Below are 18,354 nucleotides of genomic sequence, written 5' to 3'. Positions count from 1 at the left end.
AAATGCAGGGTGTTCGTTCCTTTCATAGATCTTGTTCACTGTTGCATTGTGGCAACGACGAATGAGCCATATGTTGAAATATTGGCGACACAATAAAAATCAAATGTTTGGCTTACTGTATTGTGTATACCCAATTGAATTCACTGTGCAGACTGCTGAAAGGAATTAAAAACTAATAGAGGGAAAAATATTAGATTACAAACTTAGCATCGCTTTCATTAGCTGAAGCAAAATACAGTAAAAATCTGCAAGCTGGTTCTACTATATCTATCTAAACATTGATCCCCTCAACTGTGTCAATATCTGAGAAAATGTTTGTTACATCGGCAAAATTACAGAAGAATACTGGGGGGAAAAGAATAGACATTGAATCTTCCGAGTAGCAACCTTGAAGAATAATACTCTTTTTCCAGGCAGCTAACATATCAGCTAGAATCTGGTCTTTGTATGGCATGGAAATTTACAACGGGAAAAGCTATGTATGGGGACAAAAAGATGGTCGAAAAACATCAATCAAAGCAAAACTCTGGTGGTTGTATTGCTTATACAGAAGCTGTGTAGTTGGAGAAGATTTGTATCAAAATGTCCAGAGTTTCCGGGTAAAATTTCCTCGCGAACAAATAACAAGGGCGTTTCACTCCATTCCATACACAAGGCTTCACAATCACTTGCTTCTGCAAATATAGAATGACAGAAATCAGAAATTACTCTTAAGGAAAAAATTAAGTCGTCTAAAAACATGCAAAAATATAAGATATTTACCTTTGCTTCACTAGTTTCATGCACAGTTTCATCAATAGACTGCAATAACAATAACAAAATTTTCAGAATTATAGCTAGTTTTAGCAAAAGCATGATAGGTTGTTAATATTCTACAATTAAATTAACCAATACAAGTTATACAACTCCAATAAAAAACAGTTAACACGCTGAGCATGCCTAGACGTCTAGTACATCAGAAACACACACAAATAATCAGCAAGACTGTTTCCCTTGTGGCCTTGTTATTGTTTTTATTCACAAGAATCAATCTAGGCTTCTTGAAGTATAAGAATATGTTGACTGTTGAGGTGTATATTGATCAAGGTATACTAAGATTTGGGATGCAGTCATTCAATTGTCGTTATATACTTAAAAATCATTGAAAAACTGCCTTATCTTTGTTGACCTAAATATGACAAGACATTTTAACTTTCGCATACACAGAATTCTTTCAACACCTAACGTGGCCATTCAACAAATACTTCGGTATTTTCAATACATCATAGGAGAGCTAGTTGCCAATGAAGTTCTAATACAAGGCATCTTGTTCTTGAACTAAAAAAGGAAACCTTAAGGTCTTAACAAATAATACCCAAATTGCTCATTCCAAAAGCATATATATATCTCCAAGAATTATCCTTACGGAGCAGCTTATTGAATTATTGACTTATTATGTTTTAAATGAAGAAATAATCTTGCATTTAATAAAAAAAAGCAAAAAAAATAAAAGATAAATAAATTACGATTTAGAAGATTTGACCAAACAAAAACTACGTAGTATTTCTTTTGGCTGGTTAACAGGGCATACAAATAAAGTCAGTGGGAAACATCAACATGAAAATACTTCCATGTATGCCATTTTTGGTTGCAATATAACAATTATATGTTCTTCAAACTAATTTTTTCTTTCTAAGATAATTCTTATTTGTTAAGGGGATTATGCATGAGAAGGTGAACCTAATAGCATAAACAAGATAGAATCATACCGTGATTTTCTGCAAAAGTTCATAGCTGACATCCTGTGCTCTATAGGATTTTGGATGCCACTTATGTTCAGACCAATCAACATGAGTTACTGACCAATTTGCCATCCCCCCTGGATCAACAATCTATGCATTGCCAAAAAACGGACTTAGTTGGACTGAAACAGATGATATATAGTGGCTTTGACACAGAGAGAGAGATAGAGAGAGAGAGAGAGTTCTTAATGACACTCACATTGAAGAAAGTTGGCAAGTAATGTTCGTCACAATAGCAATTGCGTCCCTCAAAGCCAGGCTGTTAAGAGAAAAGATTTATCAACATTTTTCTTTGACCTGGATAAAAGACTCGCATATATTGAAGTACATGTCATGCAATTATTCATGTTACTCACCCTGCAGTAATTTCTAAACTTCGAATAGTAAAGGGTATCAGAAATTACAATCATCGCATGCTGCCGTTTCAAGTGGAACCACTGCATAAACGTAACGTCAATAATTAGTATTAATAGATACCATGATATGAAACTTGGCATATATTAAATTGCATGATGGGATAAATCGGTATTGACAGAAACACCAGATAGCGAATGAATTTCAAACCAATTATTCTATGTTAACATGAAACTCAGAACATGAGGCTACTTATAATTCCCAACAAGCCTGTATAAATATTAAGTAGAAACTATAATAGAGTTATAAAACTATACAAGTAGGTAGTCCTATTACAATTGTCATAAGTATACATGAATTTTAGAGCACAAAGCTACCTATGATTCAGGACAAGCCTATATGAGCTATTTAGCACAAATTTAATATTCAAAAGTTCGTTTTAGCCATTACTCAAATGTTCACTAAATAGATGGCATCCATTTGGATTAGAAAGAGAGTGTCGTTTAAGATGCATGAGTACAAGTTAAGGATGAAAACCACATGCTTATAAATATTTTGCTACATTTTTACACAAAAAGATTTCAAGACAGAAAATATCTAATTAGGGCAGTCAAGAAAGACATGATATTCAATTCAGTTTGGTCTGTAATAGACCAAAGTGCGTACCATATCAGAGAGAATCTAAAAGTGGCTAGAGAGTGTGAATGGCTTCTAAAATTGCTAAAACTACAGATAAATAGGCAACTATATCATACAGTATTTGACACTGTAGTGAACTGTTTGCAACTTCCTAAACAGAAGATTTGATGTTAAACATGCCAATTTCTGTAAGTGCCAGACTTCTAGGTAGCAGTGCCATTAGACCAAGGAAGTTAGACCTTTTCAGCATTCAAGTAGATTTAATTATAGTATAACCCTATAATGGAATTCACTCTCCCTCCCCCCTCCCCTTTCTCTCTTCCTATAATATGCAATTGAATCTGTAAGCCAAATTTCAGAAGTTGTTTCATGATATTAGTAACCATATTTCAGGAATGGAATGTAAAATCTCACCTGTGCACCCTTACGGAAGTCCTCTTTTTCTATTTCGGGTAACATATGTGGTGAGTACCTGTCATTTCCATGAGGACCTGGATCCAAGAAACTGGTAGATAAAGGTATTCCATTAGGCACAACAGGATTAATGTACAATTCAAAACTGACTCAAATCTATTTGATTTCAAGAAGCTATGCAAAGATTACAAGCAATAGGCTTTCTGTACAGAGACCGCACCACATAGTAACTAATGAAACATAAAAGCTCAAATGTTAACTCGCTGAGCTCACCTGTCAATGTAACTAACATTTGTGTACATCAGATAGTTGTACACATACTCAAATCTGTGCAACGGAATACAACTGCAAGTAAAACAAAGTATTAGATCAGAAGCCAGGGACACTGTGCTACATAATGGAACAATTTCAAATACTTGGAGGCAATCTATACACACCTATCAGAAAGCAATACAAAGTGCTGGTTATCAGGATCTCGCAGTGCATTGCCCAAAAGGCGTCGTTCTGCATCTATCATTGAAACTTGACCCCAACCAACCTGTGACAAAAGGCAACAAACGTATTCACATAATTGTCAGATCTTCACATTTTTCATAGATTAGAACTGCAAAAATAAGTCTCATTAAAGTATTTATTTGTCTTCTTTTTTGTTGCAATTGGTCCACCAGTCCTTCTAATAAAGGGTTTAAGCGAATATATTTAAATATTAAATAACCAATCCCACCCCACCCCACCCCCAAAAAAAAAAAAAAAAAAAAATAACCCCATGCAAGAGCCTTTAGGAAGAACTATGGTATCGAAATGGTATGCTTTGGGATCAAAGGGGTGGGGTGGGGTGGGGGTTAACAATTTGTACACAACTATGCCATCAAAAGAAATCAGGTAAACTTGAACAACCGAAAAATGATTGATCAATTTATCTCAAAGTGGCACCACTTTAATGGATTCCATTAACTAGTATAAAGATTAATTAATAACCAGCACAATATTAAATTTAAATAAGAAATTAAGTAAAGTTTCAAAAGTACAAACCTTGTCACTATGGATGTCTCTATCAATGAAATATTTGCTCTGGTGTACAGGTTTTCGTTGAGATGCATGCACATAAACACTGAACTTTCCCTCATGACCCTGCCATATTAGATAAGTAATCTCAGAGCACATAATAAACAGATAGATAATCAAAAAGAGAATGCATGCACATAATAAACAGATAGATAATCAAAAAGAGAATGCATGCACATAAACACTAAACTTGTCATAATGAATCATGAAACTGCCAAATCAAAAGAATAACTAAGGGTGCACATAAAAGATATAGGAAAAATATATATTGCAGTTAATATAGTTTTGAGAAGAGAGCAGAATCAATCTTATCATATGATAGCTATCCTCTGGCAGCATTGACTAAACAAGATTTGTCAAGGTAAGATCATAACAAGCAGTCATCTCATGCCATTCATGGGATAAGTTACATGCAAATTATGGATTGCTAATTTATTCTAGTCATAGCTTATTATTTTTTTTAAATACGCGCGCATCGCGCGTCATAGCTAGCCATATCTTGAAGGTTTTTTTGGTTTGGCTTTTAAATCACAAAATTAGTTAAATTAACAATAAGAGAAATTTTTCCTTAAAAAAAAAAACAATAAGAGAAAATATGTAATCAACTATATTTAGGTGGTATAAATGTTCAAGACAACTAACATTTATGAAAGCATAAAAGTACATAAATATTTTAGAGGGTATAGTTGTCTAAACACTATTCATTAAAATAGCATCTACATATTAATGAGGATATATATGTAAATACACATTTTGAAGGGTATAATTGGCATTACACTATTCATAAGAGTATGTTTCTACTTTTTATAAGGTAGGGAATTGCTCTTCCATCGCTGTTCCCATGTCATTGAAGGGAGAAAAATATTAAAATTTGTATACTTGGGGAGCTCAATACCAACATTAATTCACTGATTAGTTAATGCAGTGGTCTTGTAGAATCATTTTCTTTTCTTTGTAGGTGAAGAAATTCAGAAATTTGGTGATCGTTTCAGAACTAATTTCATGATCTAGGAATCATTTGGTAAAATAAACTTTGCAAATAACTTCTTTTCAGGAGGGTCATGAGGTTAGGTTACAACAACAACAACAAAGCCTTATTCCCAAAATGATTTGGGGTCAGCTAGCATGAATCGTCTTAAGTAACCATAAGATATAAAGGAAAGAGACATCACAAGTTAATCAATTGCAATAGTTTGAAAAAAGGTGAGTAAAGTGAGAAAAAGAATGAGCATTCAAGAAATAAATTTAGGTAGTTTTAAAAAAGAACCAAGAAAAAAATTCAAGAAAGTTTTAAAGGGAATGATTAAAAAGTTGGAGTATTTAGCAAAGGAAATCAATACAGTTCATAAAACACAAGATAATGAGGGGAAAAAAAAAAAAGTGGGGTTTGGTTGATCAGAAGCAGAGGAAAAAAAAAAAGAGAGAGAGAGAGAGAGAGAGACGTTTAGGAAATGGGATTTTGTATAGGGGTAAGATTTTGTAATAATATGGGACTATAGGGCAAAGGGAACAAGAGAACAAGAGAACTACTAGATGCATAATTTTTCAGTATTTAAACGGTACTAAGAAATGCAAAGACGCGTAGCTTAGCTTATAGCATAGTAAAGGAAGTACAGGGATTAAGACTAACTAATCTCAGATAACCCACAATAACCACCAACTGCATGACTTCCAAACAGTCTTCATTAAAATGCAGAGACAGCAAGTTATTATTAACTGCATAGCCTCTAAGGCTCTAAAAGAATCATGAAAGAAGTGTGAAGTGCATTTTAAAACTAATATGTATCAGCTATCCTACATTAGCTACTGGCTGCTTTAACACTTCAAAGTTCAAGTAGTATTATTAAGTCCTAGCTATAAGTAGTATTATAAACTTAAAAAAACACAGTTAGTCAGAGCTTAAATACTTGTACATTGTAAATTGACGTTTCAATCTTATAACGATACAAGTACTATTTCTTGGTTCCCAAGTTAATAAGTACAGAATAGACGTGTGACCTAGATAGTCACTAGCTAAACTCAGAGGCTATATAATATAGCATAGGAATTCTTAAACAAGCCCATCCTTTAAGCTTGTCAGTGCCAAATTGAGAGCATTGCATAAATAAGGTTTACAATGAAATGTAGTAAGGATGAAGAATATACTTACAGTAAAGAATACATCCCAGAGATTCTCAAAAGGCAATGATCCAGGAGTTAAGAACAAGAAAGCAATTTTAGGATTTTCAGACTGTTGAGGAGGAGTTCTCAAAAATTCTTGAACTAAAACTTGTGATGCCAACTCTTCATCAGTTAATTCTCTTCTAGTATAAGATGGAAGCCATTCTTGAAAAGCTTTGCAGCCTCTAGGTGAAAAAACATAGCAGGCTGAGGAGTTTTCGGGAGGATATACATAACCACAAATCACAAAAAAGCTGACCAAGCAAACCAACACAATAATCCAAACTGGTCTCCTAGAAACATGTCGATGGCGGTGCATTGGCAAAATTTGCATGCTTAAGCCCCAGGCTTCTGTTGCCTTCATCTTTAAGCCAATATATCACAGCAGAATCAAAACATGACCTATTTCCGCCTCAATATCACTATTTGCTTCACTCTTAAGCAAGATGGAAATATAACACCACCTCAACAAAATTGAAATACCCAATCGCTCAAGGAACCGAGTCTGTAAAAGTGGAATTAATTCCATTAGAACAACTATTGCATTGCTTTTTACACAACTACCACACATGAAAGCAACAAGAGTTCATTTCAACAAACAAAGCAATGCAAATTATTTCACCCACATCGTTACATAGGAACAAACAATCAGAAGAATTCGAAAAATAACGGATTGCTTCGAGCACCATTCGTGATCTTCCGAGTTTTAATTTAAGGTTCCACAATTAATTTATCATCGATATGTACTCTTTAGGAATATGGGGATCCAGAATATAGATAATGTAGCAAATAGTAACACAACATACAGAAATTACTGATTTCAAAACTTCGATTTTGCAATTGTTAATCATATATTAATCACGCAAACCACATGAAAACTACGAAACTTAATTGTAAAAATAAACACACATATTTCCTTCACAATGGTCAAACCAACTGTCAACGAAAAAGCCTCTTTTTACAAAAACTCATTTCCCTCCAAAGGAGTCAAACCAACCTACCAAACAAAAACCCCAAAAACACCCACAATTACGTTCAAAAAAACATCAACAATTTCACCAAAAATCCATTAATAAACAACCAATTCACTTCAATTATAATATCATACGATGATAAATTGACAAAAACAAATAATACCCAGATTCCAGAATCAATCCCAAAACTATCATAAATTTAAAAAAAAAAAAAAAAAAAAAGCAATTCAAAAGTTACACAAAAGTAATGAGTTATGAAAATTAAAAAAAATTAATAATGAGATGTAATTAATAGCTGAAAAAGGCGAGAAATTCAAAGTACCCAGTTCAAATCTAGATTAAAAGAAGCTATAGAATGTTCAAGATCTAATACCCAGAAACCAAAAATCAACGAAAAGGGATTTAAAGAGCTTGAAGAAGAAGAAGAAGATAGTATATATATACTATTTAAAATAGTGTAAATTGGGGAAGATTGAAGGAAAGACTTGGTCTTTTTATGCTCTTTTTTTCTCCCTCTTTTTGTCTATAGAATTAATTATTGGGAAATTTCCTAGCTAAATCAATCATTATTCAACTTGCAAAAAAACCCAAAATTGAATTTTAAAAAAAAAAAAATCCAAAAAATTGATGGGTTTTTTTGTTGGGTATTGAAATTGAATCAAATTGATTGAAAAAGAAGAAAATTAAATTCCCAGGAATTGTCAAGGGTTGAATTTGAATTTGGTGAGGAGATTTGGGAGCTGTTTTTGGAATTGTTTAAGAAAAAAAAGGATGAAAATGAAAAATAATGTGGGTTGGTCTTCTTGGTGGTGACCAATTGACGAAAGAATGAGTCGTTGATTGTTAATTGGCTGTTTATGTTCGGAAAAACAACAAAAAATTTAAAAAATAAAAATAATTAAACAAAAAAAAGACTGCAAAAACTAACACAAATTTGATTTGGTTGTCTTCTTTTTTATTCTTGTGGTTGAGTTTGACTATAAGTTATAAGTTATAACCCAAACCCGTATTAGCCACATTGCTATGCGGTTACACGGTTTATAAATTTGGAGGTTCAAATGTTTGAATTGTGGAATTGTGGTTAGGGTTTATACCCGTGTATACTCCATCTGTTTTTAATTGATTGCGATAGAATGTACTCTATTTGGGTTTTTAGTATTAAGCCAGGTTCTTTTCACTTTACTTTTGTTGAATTGAATTAATTTATACTAAATAAAAATAACTTTTGGTGAACTGAAATTATTTTTACGGGAAACTGAATAAAGTGTTATATTTGTTTGTTGAAGTTATGGATTAAAAATCATTTTTACAGAACTGGACTAATTTTTATAGAAATGAAATCATTTTTAATGAATAATACTTCGTATATTTTTAAGGTGAAGATAACATGACTAACTCCTTAATAATTGACAAGCTAACTTTTTTTTTTTTTTTTAATAACTTTGGCCATCTATTTTTCCTTAATATGTAAAATAAAATGTCTACAAATAATATTTCTGAAACACCATTATAAGCTTAAAAATGAGATAATATTTCTAATTACTTGTAGAGTGCAACATGGAAGGTTGTATTTGGTACTCCCTCCGTCCCCAAATGATAGTCCCTTATGGCATATTTTTAGTCCCAAATTGATAGTCCCATTTGCTTTGTTCAAGTACCATTAATATCAATTTGTAATCAAAATTCTCTCCAATTGCAACAATATTTGTGCAAATTTAACTTTTCAATGTAAATTTTGTTTTTCAATGTACTTTTATTACTTTCTCTCTCTACTATTTTACATACCCAATGTAAATTTATATTTCCAATGTAATTTAACTACTTTTATTTAAGTTTCTTAATTTCCGTGATTTTTGCCCATAAGGGACTATCATTTGGGGACGGAGGGAGTATTACACTTTTACTACTTTACATTATTAATTTATTATGCACATTATTGTGCACATACATAATTTACCAATGCCTTATGATTATGAACAGCTGCACATGCAAGACACCCAATGACCTATGATGAGGCTAATCAAGACAGAAATATACCCTTTTAAGGAGTCATCCATTCAATGTAGAAGCTGTCAATTTACATTTGAAATACTGTCAATTATTACAATTATTTTTCTAATTAATATAATCAAGACATTCTCTTCTTGACTATTTATTTATTTGGGGAAAGCCTTTATATTTGACTAATTCTATATTCAATTCCCAATTTAGTTGGAGTCTTCATTGGATTTTTTCTACATTTTCTTAATGTTATTTATTATTTAAAATTCTACATTATAATGTTTAAAATCTAGAAAATTGAGATGTCTCTTTCTTAAACTTGAATAGAGCCTACATCATCTCATGCACATCCAATGCGATGTGTTCTTTTAATTTTCAAAACACGTAGGAACATTGAGAAGGAGATTAGAAAAGGCAATATGTTTTCTTAAGGTGGTTGTTTTAGCTCTTTAAATAATAGGGGTATATCGACACTTTTTTCATTATTTTATTGGGAAGTAGGTTTCAACGTTAAGAAATTTAATACTCTTTTGATAAATTTATTAGGGAAAAAAAAAAACACATTTACAAGTTGATTTCAATAGGCAATTTTACAATTTTCACTTTTAAAAAAGTATTTGTAGTTATGTTTAAGTACAAATTCTTAAATGAACCTGGTTCACACTAATTTATTGTGGACCATTAATATTATAGAAACTATGGTTGTTTTATAAATAAAAAAAAAGGTCACTATAATAAAAATAAGGTCACTATGTTAAAAAAAAAAAGTCATTTTGGTAATATATAGGCTATAAGAGGTTAATTTTTTGATGAAATATTTTATATACTGGTCAATATGAATAATAAAGGTCACTATGTTAAAATTAGGATCATAACGTCGTATTCAAGTTCACTATAATATTAAATGTTATACAAGTTTTAATAAAGGTTACTATGTTAAAAATAAGGTTACTATGTTAAATATAAGGGTTATTATGTTCAATATATTGTCAGTTACGTGTGTATAAATCTCGGGTATTGTGGACCAGGTCCACGCAAGTCTTTTTGATGTTTAAGTGACGTGGCTGTTTTAAAACATAAGGGGTACTAGTCTTTAAAGTTTAAAGTAAACTTGTAATAATACATATAAAATTTGTCAAATTTTCAACAAAAAATTGTATATAGGATATTGCGGGAAATACAAATTTATCATCATAAATAAAAAAAAATAAAAAAGTCCTATCTAGTGAATTTTTTTCTAAATAAATCAACGAATTTTATTAAATGTAGGTCACATAAATGTTGATATATTTACAAAAATGTCACGATGACATAAATTTTTTTTGTTGATTTATTTACAAAAATGCCATTAGATAAATAATTTTTTTCTCTTTCTTTTAAAAAAAAAACTTGGCTTTCTCAATTACCAAAGCAATTTTTTTTTTAGTGTTCCTTCCATCCGATTCATCTTTTGGGCTAATCCGGATTCAAATATCAGTTCTAAGTGATTAAGTTCCAATTCCTCAATTACCAAAGTAATTTTTAGACATCCTGAAAATTCGGGAAAAAAAAAAAAGTGCTTTTAGATCTCTTAAAGGAACACATTGAAAAAGAGTTAACATCCCTTTTATTTTTTCCCTTTTTTTTTTGGCCAAATAAAAAGTGGACAAATTACCTTATCTTAAAGCCATTCTCTTTAGCTTTAACACAAGATAACACAATACATGAATACATTGGTACGGAGTACTTTTAAGTTTTAATGTAAGCTAAAGTCCTGCCTTTTTCAATCACTATATGTTTATATTAAAATATGAAGACTAATTACAAAAATTAATGTATAATGACGATATTCATACAAGATTATTCAGAAAACACCTTTAATCACAATTCACATATCATGCATTCCTATATAAATATGTAATTTAAAGAGTAATTTTGTCATCAAAACATACTGTATCTTCATCGAAGATTTTTGCCCGAATTGGTCACTTCATGCAGGATGTCCACGAGCCTCAGTGTAAACTATAATCAACAAGATGCCACTCCCGTGATGCTATATGTAACCAGCACAAGAGTATAACCAGTCAGGCTATCACAGCAATTCTGCTAATCCAAAGGTCTGAGTCGTATGCTTCAAAATTATACTTGGACAAGTATTACCAACTCCGAAAACACATCAAAATAGGCCTGCAAAAATTGATGCATACCAGCTCCGACATGATAGAAGAGTCATCAGCCTAGTATGTGTACAGCAAAAATGATGTTACTTCTTTTTGGCAGCACATATATAGTGTTTAATTTCAGCAAGTACTCTCATAAACAAGTATGAGATGATATCACAACAGGTTGTAACTTGTAAGGTTCCTAATTACGATTTAAGGCATATAAATTTCTTCAAAAAAACATAACTACTCAATTGATTATTATGTGAAAATGACCAATCAAAGTTAAAAATCACAGCCTCACAGAGTCACAGGTACTAAAGAACGAAAAAAAGTGACGATTTTTTTTTTTTTTTAAATATTAAAAACCTGTAGGGTTTGTAGTTGATGGAATTGAATTACTGATAAAAACAGTAAGCTATTAGTTTTGAAAGCTGTATTTCTGTGTGCAAACAAAGACAGAAAAGGAAAATTAACGATGGTTGAAAAGGCAGATACCTGTAGGATGTAGCTGATGTGTTGCATTACTTCTCAACCATGTACAATACCAGAGGTCCTGCATCGATTTAACTCAGAGCAGGAGTCATTCTGATGCCATCATTTTTTCGGAAAACCAGATATCATAGCTTTTGCCAAAGCAGTAGCGCCTTGGAGATCGCCTAGAGAGCAAAGAGATGTCATTTTCAAGTACAAAGCATCAAAGTCCATTTGATGGACGGAGGGAAGAGGATTAGGAGAGATGGTCTGTATATCTTCCTCACAAGACTCCATAGGTTTAACTGCACTAGAAGAAGAAGCTCTCTTGTAAGGAAAAAACATTGATCCAATTTCATTGAGAATGATAAGAGCATTCTGAATGCTACCCTGTTCACACAGGTCAACTAGAAAGGTCTCTACAGATTCTGTTTCAATCTCGCCATTTACTTTAGCAAACAACTCAAGAACAGATTCATCTTGAAGCATTTCTCTTATAACACTCCGTGCCTCTTCCATTCTACCCTTCGCACATAGGCCCCTTACTAAATACAAGAAGCCCAAAAAATCAGGGGAAATGCCATTTCCTTTCATATCGATGAAAAATTGAAGTGCACCCTCCATGTTTCCCTCAGAGGAAAAGCCATAAATCACAGCACTTATAGTGAATTTTTCAGGCTTCAGAGAGTGGTTCTCCAAATCATATAGAAGCCTCAATGCTTCTTCCACATTCCCAAATTTACAGTATCCATCAATTAGGGTATTGTAAATATGGGTATTTGGTTTTATATCCTTGATGATCATTCTCTCAAACAATTGCCGAGCATCCAACAAGTAGCCTTCTCTAACCAAAGCATCAATCAGTGTACCATAAGTAATATCAGAAGGAATTATTTTATTCATCTCCAATGAATCAAACAACCGAAAAGCCTCGATGAGACAATTTTGACGACATAGCCCATTGAAAAGTGAGTTATAAGTGACTACATTAAGTCTAACTCCCATCTTCCTGGCAAAATTACATAGTTCTAAGGCCTTATCAATGTACCCTTCTTTGCAGAGTCCATCAACAAGGACTGAGTAGTCAACCACATTCATACTCAAAAGATCATTTTGGGCACCCATAACAAGTCTGTATGCATCCAAAGGTCTTCCTTGTGCTGTAAGCATCCCAATAACATCAACAGGAAAATTTACCTTAAAATTATTTTTGTTCAACTCATTAATGAGTATAAGGGCACCATCTACATTGTTCTCCATACACAAGTAATGCACCAACATCTTGCCCAGTGTAGGTTTAATTAAACCATATCTCTTTATAAATGAAGCGAAAACAGGCTGAATATTCCCAAAATTATAGTCCTGTATAAAACCTCGCAAAATTTTATAGTAGCACTTGGATGCCCTTTTTGCCATTCAATTATACAGCATCACAGTGAAGAAGCCTGAAATCAACCACGGGATATCAACACATGTTTTCAGGTTTTTGTTAATATTAACCTTAGCTGATAGCCTGATACTATACCTTTGAGACGAATTAGAACTACAATTAAGTTATTTCTTACTAATATTTCTCCTAGGTTTGGCTATGATTCTGGAAAGAAGGCAATAATAAATGTATACAAAGATCAATGGATTCATCACAGCCTTATATATAAACATATAATAATATAGCAGATACTATACCCAGATGTCAGAAAAATGGATAATATCTTGCTAAAAGTGAAAATATGTGAAGAATAAACAAGATAAATGGACTTACTAGCAGTAGCTGTAGTTGAGGATTAACAGAAACATTGTCATGTCTGCTTCACCTGCAAAGACAAATGTGACCTGCAAAGACAAATGTGATTAAACTATAAGTACACATTGTGTGGTCAGTTGTCACGGCGAAAAAATTAAAACAAGGCTCTCATCCAACTCAGACAGCAGGAACATGTGGACTTGACTCTTCACTAGACTATCTAGATTCATAGACAAGGCACAAGGATAGCAAGATATCAAAAAATGTTCTTTATGAAGATTAAATCATTGCAAATTCAGAAACTTTCAATTTTTTGGCATTTGAGTAAATACCAGATAAATTCTAATATCTATTTCCCAAACTCAATGGCTAATGCATCCCAAGGTTTGATAGGGTCATGTACGAGCATTAGATTAGTCAGAAAAGCTTTTATGAAGATAGCAAGGTAAGTCAGGAAAGGAATTCCAAGGCCACAAAAAGTAAAGAAGCTAATTCATCAAGAATATGAATATTGTAAATCTAATGTCAAATTGCATTGTTCCCAAAAGGTCATAACTTCAGCATCCTTGGCTATTATATTCCTAGAGATACTGAAAAACATGGGTTGGTATACAAACCAGACTGCATTCTATCGGATTTTCTTCAATTTTGAAATCTTGGAACTCTGCATTCTGTTGGACTCTGTTCCTCTTGCTGAAACTAATTCAAGCCCTCTTGTAGTGATGAACTAGAAATGTGAAAATCCCTTGGGAAATACAAGTCCCAAGGGGAGGGGGGAAGGGGGGGGGGGGGTGGTATGGGAAATGATGTTACATTAAAGTGAGGGAACTCAAAAAGGAAAAAAGAGAAAAGGCAATTATAAAAATGCTAACCAAACACTCACTGGGAGAGTCTGGGATTTGAGTTCCTGATATATATCTCGATGCCCTCCTTAGTGGTCTTGTATGCTAAAACATATTACTAAGGATACAGTTACTCCAGAGCTCCAGCCCATGAACTGACAGCTATAGCTAGGAGTGCGAAGCTAGGTAGCTAGTTGTTCGAGCCTTTCCAATGTTGTATCTCCAAAAAAGGAAGGGTGTCAGAAAATAGAAAAGTTTCTCACAGTTTCTTTCTCCTTCAGTTCACTACTTCAGTTCCCCTTAATGCTAAAAATTAACTTCGCATACACAACATTAATGGCAGAAATTAAGGAAAAGGAAGATGATTTTGATTATTAAGCTGGAAATTACATAAAATAAAACATATTCAAGCATTCAAGAGGCTCAATTCTCTCCAACTTATTTATTTCAGTGAACAAATTTATTTCAAACAAATCCAGAAAAAATTCTGCGGAATCAAGTACCAAGAGTATCTTTATGCAGAGCAATTATTCCATGGTATATTGGTAAAAAGTATGGATTCTAAGTAACTGTGGGTCTATTGTTAACACATTAAGAGTCACAGAAACAATCAACCACAGCTAGTGATTAGAAGCAAAACTGAACATGTATTTGTTTGATACAAAGAACCGAAGAAAAAGAATATACAAGTACTTCAGCTCATTCCCATTTGCTTCATCCACAATGACCATCTAACAGCCTCTAGAAACTTATCATTCCTGCGCATTGCGGTTATCAAGTTGAGATAAGTGATCCTATCAGGATCTACCCCATTGTCTCTCATTTCTTTAATCACAGAAACAGCATCTTCAATCATTCCTGCAATGCCATATGCCTTTATCAATGTATTATAGCTGCATAAATCTGGTCCTGGTCCATATTCTTTTAGCTCTTCCAACACTGCAGCAACTTCTTCAATCCATCGTTGTTCGCCATATATATTCATCAGTATATTGTACGTGTACTGGTCAGAAGTGTGACTTGATTCCTTAATACTTTGCAAGACATCTCTAAGTTTATCCATTTGACGCTTTTTTCCATAAGCAGCCAGCATACAATTGTAAGCTTCAAGGGATACAGAAAACCCATTAAACTGCATCAGTTGCACAGTTTTTGTCATTTTCTCTAAGTTTGTGCTTTGACCATATGCTGCTATAAGAGTATTGTAAGTTATCACGTCTGCCGATTGCTGTTTCTTAGCCATCGAAAAGACTTTCGTAGCCTTTGTGAAAAGTTTGGACTTCCCATAAACATCAAGCATAACATTATACGTGATAGTGTTGGGGGTAAATCCTTTTTTAATCATCTCATCAAAGACCTTGGAAAGCTCATCAACAGGCAAAGCATGAGCACAGCAATTTATGACACAATTGTACATCTCCTGGTCCCAGTTAACCCCACTCTTTAAGATCTTGTAGTACAAGTCTGCCAACTTATCTTGTTTATTGCATCTTTGGTACACTCGGAGCATGTCGCGGAACAAATAAGTATCAGGAACGATGTTTGTTTGCTTGTCCATGTCTTCCAAAACATAGCAAGCATCTTCCAAAAGTCCGAATTTCACATACATCCTGACAACAATACTATAGGCAACCATGTCCAGAGCAAGTCCTGAAGACCTTAATAGCTGGTAAGTGTTGTCTGCATCAGCAAACTGATTCATAAGACTGTAGATGTCAATCATAGTCGAGTAAATATGCAAGTTTGGCCTTCCATCAGAATTCAGCATATGGGTAAATATCTTGACAGCATTTTCCAGATGGCCCAGTTCCTTGCAAGAACAAATAAGCAAATGGATCAAGTTGTCCTCAAAAGCTGGGTCCCTCCAATGCTTATATTTTAGAAGTGTAATAGCATCATCCACCAAGGAGTGTTTTACATAAGCCATAGCCAAAATTGAGCACGCGGTTTGGTTATGTAGCACATGATCATAGAGAGAACCCCTCAAAATTTGTGGCAATCTATCAAACCTTTCACTCTTTTCATAAGCTTGTATGAGAGAGCCGAGAATGGAGGAGGGTTGGCAGCCCAACTTCACCATGTCATCAAGAATGATAAATGCCCCATCGTCATCCTTGTGTTTAGCTTGCAAGTTTATTAGAGAGTAAAGATTAGAGGAAGTTGGTGTGAATCCCAAATCTTTCAGCCTCTTATAATACCATTTTGTTTTCTCATTATTCCCGGATCTAGCCCAGCCTTCAATCATGGACCTGTAAGTTGTTTCATCAGGCTCCAGGCCTACATTTTGTAGGTTCTGGAATATCTGTTCTGCAGCATCCATATTGGTTATCTTCCCGTACCCAGTTATCAGTGAGTTGTATGCAATGATACTTGGGGCACAACCTACCTCACCCATTGAAACCAATACACCTTCGGCTTCTTTTAACTTCCCTTGTTGGCTATAAGCATTCAGCATAACCAACCAGTTCTCAAGATTCATTACAACTTCATCCTTAAACAGCAGATCAATCACCTCTTCCGCTTTGGTATGCAAACCAGACCGGGTGTAAATTGTGATCATTGCTGAGTACGCAGATTGACATCTGATATTCAATCTCCGCATTTGGGAAAATGCAAACTCTGCCTCCTCAACATTCCAACCTTTCTGGTACAAACCCATAACCATACCAAAAGTTGCAATATTAGGTTCAACATCATTCTCTAACATCATACGGAACCATTTAGCACCAATATCCACAAGCCCCTTCTTAGAACAAGCATAAATGATAGTATTAAAGACCTGAAATTGCAGCTCACACCCTGATTCCAGTCTCATCTCCTCAACCAATTTCTTTGCCTCATCCCAATCACCTCTCCTTCCCAATACCCGCAAAGCCAAATTGTAAGCAATCACATTCCCTTTTAACTTCCCGTTACTCCTCATCCAGTCGAAAAATATCAATGCTTTCCTATCCTCACCCCTTTCAAGACCTTTCAATATCCTATTGAAAGAGGCTATGCTCGACTCAGGCCTAATACCATATTTGCCAACATCAAGTTCACCACAAACATCTTCTTCTTTCCCATTACATTTTCCTACATTATCAAGCTTCTTCAAGCTTTGCTTCCCTTTTCGCACTTTGCTCACACCTCCACCACCACGAAATCTCTTCCCTAGGTCTCTAGCACTCGCCTTACAATGAAAATGCAACAAATTCGTATTCTGGGAAATCAAATTCTCACTCCCTAAATCATCCTCATACGTTCCACCATTACCATCACCCTCACCAACATTCACTGAACCATCTACTAATTCCGAATCGAAACGGGAAGCTTTAACATGATTCAACTTAGAAACAGCAAAAATTACACCAAACCCACTTCCATTTGAAGAATTTAGGAAGTGGGTAACAGGTAAACGATCAAATAACTGAGCAGAAGTTGGACAAAATTTAATCTTTTTGGGTTCATGAAATTCAAGAGAAAAAGACAAATGCAATGAAGCCATGAAAATTGCACAAACCCCAGAAAACAAAACTTATATTAGAACAATTAATTATCAATTAGAGCTTCTCAAAGCAACAAACAATACACATACTAAATGGGTAAAAAAGTGCACAGAGAAAATGATTTAATGAACCCTAATTATATATTACAAGAAGAGAGAGAAAGAAGGGAACATACCTTTGAAATAGGATAACAGGAGGTTGAAGATGAGGAGGACATTAGCCGGACTATCAGATTCCAAGTCTGAAGTCAGCAATTGAAGTTGTATTGCAAATTTGG

The 18,354-nt window shown here is 33.8% G+C and overlaps 2 protein-coding genes and 1 pseudogene across 5 annotated transcripts; all 3 read right to left on the bottom strand.

Moving 5' to 3' along the window:
- Positions 1-160: 160 nt before the first annotated feature.
- LOC145610275 (glycosyltransferase BC10-like) lies at positions 161-8,248 on the bottom strand. 2 transcript variants are annotated; one of them, XM_081665592.1, is made up of 11 exons: positions 7,710-8,248; positions 6,403-6,918; positions 4,221-4,319; positions 3,626-3,726; positions 3,462-3,533; positions 3,189-3,279; positions 2,138-2,218; positions 1,981-2,040; positions 1,749-1,871; positions 763-801; positions 161-674 (listed from the first exon to the last, which is right to left on the bottom strand). In XM_081665592.1, exons 2-11 carry the CDS (start codon positions 6,775-6,777, stop codon positions 543-545), a joined length of 1,173 nt encoding a protein of 390 aa, XP_081521718.1. In that variant the 5' UTR covers positions 6,778-6,918; positions 7,710-8,248; the 3' UTR covers positions 161-542. The 2 variants fall into 2 exon arrangements, with proteins under 2 accessions (XP_081521718.1, XP_081521719.1); XM_081665593.1 differs by having other exon boundaries at positions 7,761-8,248.
- A 2,901-nt stretch (positions 8,249-11,149) lies between these two features.
- Positions 11,150-18,354, bottom strand: LOC145611901 (pentatricopeptide repeat-containing protein At5g57250, mitochondrial-like). 3 transcript variants are annotated; one of them, XR_014106484.1, is made up of 4 exons: positions 18,253-18,354; positions 13,766-13,817; positions 12,028-13,448; positions 11,150-11,604 (listed from the first exon to the last, which is right to left on the bottom strand). XR_014106484.1 is itself a non-coding variant. In XM_081667284.1 (3 exons), the coding sequence occupies exon 3, from the start codon at positions 13,417-13,419 to the stop codon at positions 12,127-12,129; it is 1,293 nt and encodes a 430-aa protein (XP_081523410.1). In that variant the 5' UTR covers positions 13,420-13,448; positions 13,766-13,817; positions 18,253-18,354; the 3' UTR covers positions 11,150-12,126. The 3 variants fall into 3 exon arrangements, 1 of the variants encoding a protein (XP_081523410.1); XR_014106485.1 differs by having other exon boundaries at positions 13,766-13,836; positions 18,253-18,325; XM_081667284.1 differs by having other exon boundaries at positions 11,150-13,448.
- LOC145611269 (pentatricopeptide repeat-containing protein At4g30825, chloroplastic pseudogene) lies at positions 15,187-18,209 on the bottom strand (annotated as a pseudogene).

Source organism: Chenopodium album, chromosome 24 (genome assembly GCF_948465745.1).
Source record: "Chenopodium album chromosome 24, dcCheAlbu1.1, whole genome shotgun sequence".
Classification (NCBI taxonomy): Eukaryota; Viridiplantae; Streptophyta; class Magnoliopsida; order Caryophyllales; family Amaranthaceae; genus Chenopodium; species Chenopodium album.
This window is presented reverse-complemented; position numbering and strand designations above follow the sequence as displayed.

Excerpts from the sequence above, each read along its gene's own strand:
- LOC145610275 (XM_081665592.1), bottom strand. The coding sequence starts at position 6,777 with ATGAAGGCAACAGAAGCCTGGGGCTTAAGCATGCAAATTTTGCCAATG. Across the intron at positions 4,320-6,402 it reads TCTGGGATGTATTCTTTACT|GGTCATGAGGGAAAGTTCAG; the intron begins GTAAGTATATTC and ends CTAATATGGCAG. Across the intron at positions 3,727-4,220 it reads GAGACATCCATAGTGACAAG|GTTGGTTGGGGTCAAGTTTC; the intron begins GTTTGTACTTTT and ends CTTTTGTCACAG.
- LOC145611901 (XM_081667284.1), bottom strand. The coding sequence starts at position 13,419 with ATGGCAAAAAGGGCATCCAAGTGCTACTATAAAATTTTGCGAGGTTTT.